General features: G+C 36.4%; 1 protein-coding gene across 3 annotated transcripts; it reads left to right on the top strand.

Moving 5' to 3' along the window:
* The first annotated feature begins 3,157 nt into the window (after positions 1-3,157).
* On the top strand, positions 3,158-7,010 carry LOC136676733 (protein N-lysine methyltransferase METTL21A-like). Of its 3 annotated transcripts, none has more exons than XM_066653929.1 (4): positions 3,158-3,324; positions 4,199-4,367; positions 4,807-4,918; positions 6,450-7,010. In XM_066653929.1, exons 2-4 carry the CDS (start codon positions 4,221-4,223, stop codon positions 6,845-6,847), a joined length of 657 nt encoding a protein of 218 aa, XP_066510026.1. In that variant the 5' UTR covers positions 3,158-3,324; positions 4,199-4,220; the 3' UTR covers positions 6,848-7,010. The 3 variants fall into 3 exon arrangements, with proteins under 3 accessions (XP_066510026.1, XP_066510025.1, XP_066510027.1); XM_066653928.1 differs by having other exon boundaries at positions 3,160-3,324; positions 4,202-4,367; XM_066653930.1 differs by lacking the exon at positions 3,158-3,324 and adding an exon at positions 3,326-3,454 and having other exon boundaries at positions 4,202-4,367.
* Positions 7,011-7,256: the final 246 nt, after the last annotated feature.

The following is a 7,256-nucleotide window of genomic DNA, read 5'->3' as shown; positions in this document are numbered from 1 at the left end:
ATATTTTAACAAACTAGTCAAATTAGCAATATTGTCCATTTGTTTTTGATGGATATTAAAACGCCCTAGTGTAAACAGCCTTAAACCAACTGCAAAACTGTGTTCTCCAAACCTTTGTAGATATCTTAAACTTAAAGTAAATTTTCAATATGCTGCAGCAATATAATGATGTTATTTCAGGTTATCCAGCTAGATACTATAAAGGGCAGGTTTACTGAAAAGGCATTGGGTGTGAATATTTAAGGTTTTTATGGTTTTGCTTTTAGTTGTTTAATTTTCTAGACACAACTTCTGATTATCTGCTAACCAGTTGTTATTCCCAGTCTCTATGATTGATCAAACAGCTAATATGCTTTGTAATGTCCATGTGAAGCAAAACCTTTTATTATTATTTTTTAACTGTAAAACCGAGGGACAAATGTACCTCAGAGTATCACATGCTATAATCCTCTATGCTAGTTTGAAATGCACTTTGAAAGACTTAACAGCTCTACTTGCTGTGTGATGAGCTCTGTGTTTTGGCAAAATATGCATTGTTGCTTTTTTCAAATAGATGCCAATTTAATGACAATTTTATTCTAATATATTCATAATTTGTGCAATTATAAGATTTTTGGCCTCTGAACTGTATGGCAGGTGCTGAAGTAAAGCTGATATTAAATAAAATCATCTCAAACTATTCTAAAATGTGGAATAAAATCTCATTTTCATCTACATTTTTTAAACAAGTTATTACATATGAAATAATATTGAAAGAACATGTGTAAAAGCATTAGAATTTATTATAATGATTAGCATTGCAATTAATAAATAATTAGCAATAAATCAAATCAAGGGTGACGCGGTGGCGCAGCAGGTAGTGTCGCAGTCACACAGCTCCAGGGACCTGGAGGTTGTGGGTTCGATTCCTGGTCCAGGTGACTGTCTGTGAGGAGTTGGTGTGTTCTCCTCATGTCCGCGTGGGTTTCCTCCGGGTGCTCCGGTTTCCTCCCACAGTCCAAAAACACACGTTGGTAGGTGGATTGGCGAGTCCATAGGTGTGTGTGACTGTGTGTGTTGCCCTGTGAATGACTGGCGCCCCCTCCAGGGTGTATTCCCGCCTTGCGCCCAATGATTCAGAAGGCTCTGGACCCACCACGACCCTGAATTGGATAAGTGGTTACAGATAATGAATGAATAAATGAAATCAAATCAATTCTAAAGTTCAGTTTAAAGCTAAATTATGGGTTATAGAGGCATAGGCCATTGGGTCTTCTCCCTATCCAATATGTAGACAGTACATACTTGTTACGTGGGAATTTTCAGCTGAAACTTCTTATCAGGTTCTTTGGAGCTCTTATCACCACTACCAATGTTAGCATACCTAAGTGAGAGTTCTCAGTTATTTGCACAGGTTAAAGGAACATTTGTCAGGCTATGCCACCACTGCTCCACCACCATCATACTCAGCACTGTCACTCCACAGGGCTATGTATTGAGCATCGTTCCGTACTTTCCACCCATCCCACCCACACCATCATAAAATTCGCAAATGACATGACTCTTGAATTTCCCTCTGGGGTCAATAAAGTATGTATGTATGTATATATCTATCTGGACTTATTTCAAGAAGAGATGAGGCCATCATGATGTGCTCAGACAACATTTTTGCCCTGAATACCTCAAAAACCAAAAGAATATAGACTTCAGAAAAAAAACAAATAAAACAAGCACAAACCACCTATATATCAACAGTCCATGATTTCAGGGTCCTAGATACATACATTGGTAAAGACCTTTCCAGGACCGCCTCATTAATTAAAAAAAGGCACAGCAGCAATTCCAATTACTGAGGATCCTCAAGAAAAAAAATCTGCAATAAAAGATCATGGTGTTTTACTACTGCAGCTTCATTGCAAGTATTGCACCTACAGGTGGTGAATCAGACCGGTTTAACGGTGGATAGGGGAGCCCTTCAGATAGTCATTGGTACAGCCCAGAAGGTCATCGGCTGCTCAGTGCCCTCCCAGGAAGACATATTAATCTCGCGCTGCATCAGTAGGGAAACCACACTGATAATGATACACACACACTGCCTGCACTGACACGGACACTGAGTTTACAGGAACTGATTATCTGTACCACACCTCAATACGTTTATTACTGTTTACACTTACTGGCACCCACTTCATGGGCAATATTTTATATGTTCATGTGCATTATCACAGCTGTCACCTTCATTTAATAATTTTTTTAATATATATAATTAAGTATTATACAGACTTTTTATCTGCTACTTGCACTTTATATAGCTTCTTTACCTAATAAATATCTTGTCTAATGCACCGTTAGCATTGCTATCCCATTTCTTTTTACTCTATGCAATGACATTGAAGCAACCTATCAATCTACAGATTCTCAACAAGAAAATGGCCCAGTTTTGTCCCCAAACCTGAAGTAAAATTTACAGCTTAATAAATAATGGTTACTTTTAATTCATTTTTATTCCATTTTAATAAATAAATGTCAATTTAAACATCTAGTTCACTTTGTAATCAATATTTGTGCTTATAAGAAATCAACTTATTATATGAAAGCCACAATGTCCCACAACGTTCGCTATTTTACCTAATAAAGTTTTAAAGAAACACAATTTAGGATAATGTTGTAACAATGTTATTGCTAAATGAGAATAAAGAGTATTTTATCCTACATTCAAGGAAAACATTCAAAACCTGTAGCTCTGAAAAGGTTTTAGGGCCGAATACAATTATCACCAAATAATATAAGATGTTTTTAGAGAATGTGATCCTACTTTTAAAATGAACATTCTGGGAATACAATAACAACAACAAAATTCATGTTAAAATATTAATGGAACATTGCAGTCAAAACAATATTCTCAGAAAAGTTCTTACACACACACACACAAATCTAGGGATATTTGCCCAGGGAATATTGCCCAAACTGTTTGCCACTGTATGTCCCATGCACATGTTTAGAAATTATTAAATGGATTAAATGGTACTCCTTTTAATAATCCTAAGGTTATTTTGGATAGAATATAAAAATATATGTACTGATACCTGTTTTAAAAGCTTTTGTGAAGGTGCTATTTATCCTCCTGAACTGCAGATGGCGGCTTTGCGCTGTTTCTCTGAAGACTGAACACAGGCTGTGTTTTGAATGAGCAAAGGATGAACATTTAGATTAATCTTCTTGTTTGAGAGAACACAGCCCACGAAATGTATTTATTTTGGCCAGATATTACAGGTTCTTCGTAGTGTCTTCTTAAAATCAGTCAGAAACCATTCGTATTTTTCTTCGGAATAGCTATAACCCGAGGTACTCTTAGCATTTATGGCTAGTTTGTTTTTTTACTCAGTTCCACGTACTGTACTAAAGTATAATCTAATCAAGTAACTTTTCTTTTACGAGTAAACATGTATCACTAGCTAAATTAGTGAGTGAAAAGGTATGTTTTTGCGATGGTGTGTTTGTCCTTCGCGTTTACATAGCTACAATGCCTATGTTTTGTGGGCTTTCACCTCGTTGAGGTGGTTCTCCCGTGGTGTATCTCTCAAAGTAGCTAGCTGTAGTATCTACATAATTTAAGCCCAGAAAATGGCTGATCAAACTGAAAAATCTGTCAGCTCCGACAGGCTTAATGTTGAGATTAAGTTATCTGACAACTGAAAAAATCTTGACGTTTTGTTTAATGCTTTATCCTCAGTTTAAAGCTTTAGTGTTTTATTTCACTTAAAAATAAGGAAAGTAGAGTTAAATAACCGATGAGAAGAACTTGATGGCATTCAGCCATGATAGCGTTAGAGAAATCATGTTGGATGATTAGTTTTAGATCACAGCTCATCCTAAACAATTTATGCCAAAAGTTTTCCATTGTTTAAGAGAATACAGCTCCACTGATTTAAGGGTCAATGCTGGAAGGGCTTTATATGTCTCTTACTTGACATTAGGTTTATGTGCAGCTACTCCACAGTATCCTATGACATGCTTTTCTTACAATCTTTGTAAGAAAAAAATTATACCAGCTTTGTTTCCAGTTGAGCACTGTTGCAACGTAATGTGACTGAATTCACTAAATTATAAGGAATTTTCACAAATATTTTGATTAAATGAATGTGGTCTAAACACTGCAGGTGATATTTTGAATGTCTCTATCCTGTGCCATTTATTTTTTTCTCCTGTGTTTTTTAAGCAGAGTCTCTGGTTCTATTGTTATGGCATTGGTGCCATATGATGAGAATGTGGTGCCTGCTCTCTCCAAAATCCACAGCTCTTCAGCTGAGTTTTATTTTGCTTCACATCGGATTCAGCTGTCTCAGGACTGGAATCGACTTGGAGTGGCTGCCGTCGTGTGGGATGCTGTGAGATAAAAATATTATAGTAATGTTAAGACAATAATCCTTAACCCCATAATGACAATTCATACCTATATTATTATAATATAAGATAGCCAATAATGCTGAAAAAATTGTTTATACTCATACAATTGTATCACTTAATCTTGAATATTCATCGCATAACATTAGACTAGGACATTAATCAGGACTGTGGTTAAAGATTTGGACTCAAGGCAAAGTACCTTGATGTAATTAGTTCTTATGTTTACTTGGGTACTGACTCAAACCTCAATCCTCAAGGTAGTTACTCTTCCATTTTTAAATGTTGTGACAAATGGTACAACTCTGATTTACAATATGTCTGGAAAAAAGAGAGATATATTTAGCTTTTATTACTATTCTGCTCATAGTCATGTAAATAGGTGCATCCATTTTTCTTCTTAAATCTTTTTTTCATTTTCAGGCTGTGGTGCTGTGTATGTATCTGGAGCTTGGTCATGTTGATCTGAAAGGAAAGACTGTTATTGAGTTGGGAGCTGGAACTGGATTGGTGGGAATAGTGGCTGCACTTCTTGGTGAGTGCATAATTGTTGCTTTGGTTATAACTAGAACCTTGCAGAAGTTGTCCAGCAGATTTTCACCCTATGCAAATTAATTGGTTGCATTGTTTTAAGCCAGTCTGGTTCTCATTCATTCATCATCTGTAACTGCTTATCCAGTTCAGAGTCATGGTGGGCCCGCAGCCTGCCTGGAATTATTAGGCCTCATTCATGAAATGCGAGCAGGACGATTGCATGTAACTCGTTCATAAATCACATTTTTTCGTAAATATCCAGATTAATCAAATGCTCATAGTCTCAATTTTCACAGGTACGAACCAAATTTACACATGCTCCTGAAAATGTGTAAAGTGTGCATAATGACTGAAAGTGTCATCCAACATGGATGAACTTTAAATAAAAGTTAATAAAAATGCATGAAGTAAAACAATAAAGAATAAATTAATAATGAAACGATTATTCACAAAACAAAATGCCACAAAACATTCCTCTTCCTAATACAACCTGTTATTCAGAGCAACTTCCAGTAGTTAAAGGGCAATTGCTTGATGAATTATTTTGTTATTCGTGTAGTCAGACAGTTACTGGATGAGTTTAAAGTCTGTAAGGTGACTCTAGGGTGTGTGTGCCAAAATGATAGAATCTCAGTGTTTGAGTCTTGTGCGTCCTGAGATGATGCTTGATGATGATTGAGGGCTTAAATGCACCTCCAGTGTTTTATAACATGCTTCACAACTACAAGCACATTCAATGAAATCAGGACCAAATCTACAGGCATTTGTCCCTCTATGAGAGACCACAGAGATTCAAATGGGGCAAAACTCATAGAAGGAGCTTGTGTCAAGAATAAAATGCCTTTACCTTCCGTGCAGCTTCCCCCACCTTTTGCAGAATCGTGCAGGGCAAATTAAGCAAATGCGTAGTAGTGTGCAAATGTCTTAGACCCTTAAAATGATAATTAATTAATATAATGTATCTTCTAAATAAGAGTGGTGCTTTTATAAAAATTATATATAATACAAAATAAGATATTCTTTTCTAAAATAATTTTGTGAGCGACTGTGAAGAAAAAAAGTTGTTTCCAGATGATTTTCTTGATCGTATGAATTTGTGAAATAAACAGCACACTTTATTTAGTGTAATGATAAAAATAAAACTGCACAGCCACAAGGAGAGAATTTAAAGGTTAAACCAATACATTGACACACATTAATCACCAATAATCTCTTACTGCTTAGAATATAAGATACTAGCTTTTTAAATTTCATTTTCTCAAACTAAAACATTTTTGCGTAGTACTATGTAACTCAACTTAATCAGTTGAATGCCTCACTATACTTTCCCATAAGTGAGCAGAAATATACATGGAACAAAACTAAAAAGTACAGATTTGATAGTGAATAAAATTGATTTCCACTCAGAACATTTTAAGACTTCTTGCTGTGATTCCTCAGTCCAAGTACTTCCTTATACTGTGGTCATTATTTTATTTTTAACAGTTTTCTTACTATTAATATGCTACACATTATCTTTGCCCTCTTTTCAGGAGCAAAAGTGAAGATCACGGACCGGAAGCCTGCTCTTGAATTTCTGAGTGCCAATGTGCTGGAAAACATTCCTCTGGACCTGCAGGGTGCAGTACAGGTGTCTGAGCTCACCTGGGGAGAAGGACTGGAGCTCTATCCCTCAGGAGGGTATGACCTCATTCTCGGAGCGGATATCGTTTACCTAGAGGAGACGTTTCCTGCCCTTCTCCGGACTTTGGAACACCTGAGCTCAGAGAGCACAGAGGTTCTGCTCTCCTGTCGTATCCGCTATGAGAGAGACCAGCGATTCCTGAGCATGTTGGGAACACTGTTCTCCGTCCAGGAAGTTCATTATGACCAACAAAGGGATATTCACATTTACAAAGCAATGAGAACTGGAAACAAACCTGAACTGTGAGGCTGTTTGGAACTTAATCCAGAATATTTCTGACTAACTAACTGGCATTGAGCCAGGTTTGTGTTTTAAAATGTGTTCAGAAACTGAAACATTGTTAAGGTTTGGTTTAGTTCATGTTCACACTTTTTACAATTAAACCAAATCAAATAAAAAAGTGACATGAAGCATATGACTTTCGAGCGAGTTGTCAGTTGTACCTCCAGTAAATGGAGGTAGTTTTACAAATTGAGGGTTGATAAAATGGACGAAGGAGTCAAAACAGCACCAGAAATTCCTCCAAAGCATGAACTAGAGCTGCTATGCTACAGAGAGATGATGTTAGGGGGTCATTGTTTGTTGTTTATTATTGCATAGTTCATTTAGAAACTGTTTGTTCAAAACAGAGTTCAAAACACTTGATTTTAAGAAC

This window comes from Hoplias malabaricus, chromosome X2 (assembly GCF_029633855.1).
Source record: "Hoplias malabaricus isolate fHopMal1 chromosome X2, fHopMal1.hap1, whole genome shotgun sequence".
In the NCBI taxonomy this organism is placed as follows: Eukaryota; Metazoa; Chordata; class Actinopteri; order Characiformes; family Erythrinidae; genus Hoplias; species Hoplias malabaricus.
This window is presented reverse-complemented; position numbering and strand designations above follow the sequence as displayed.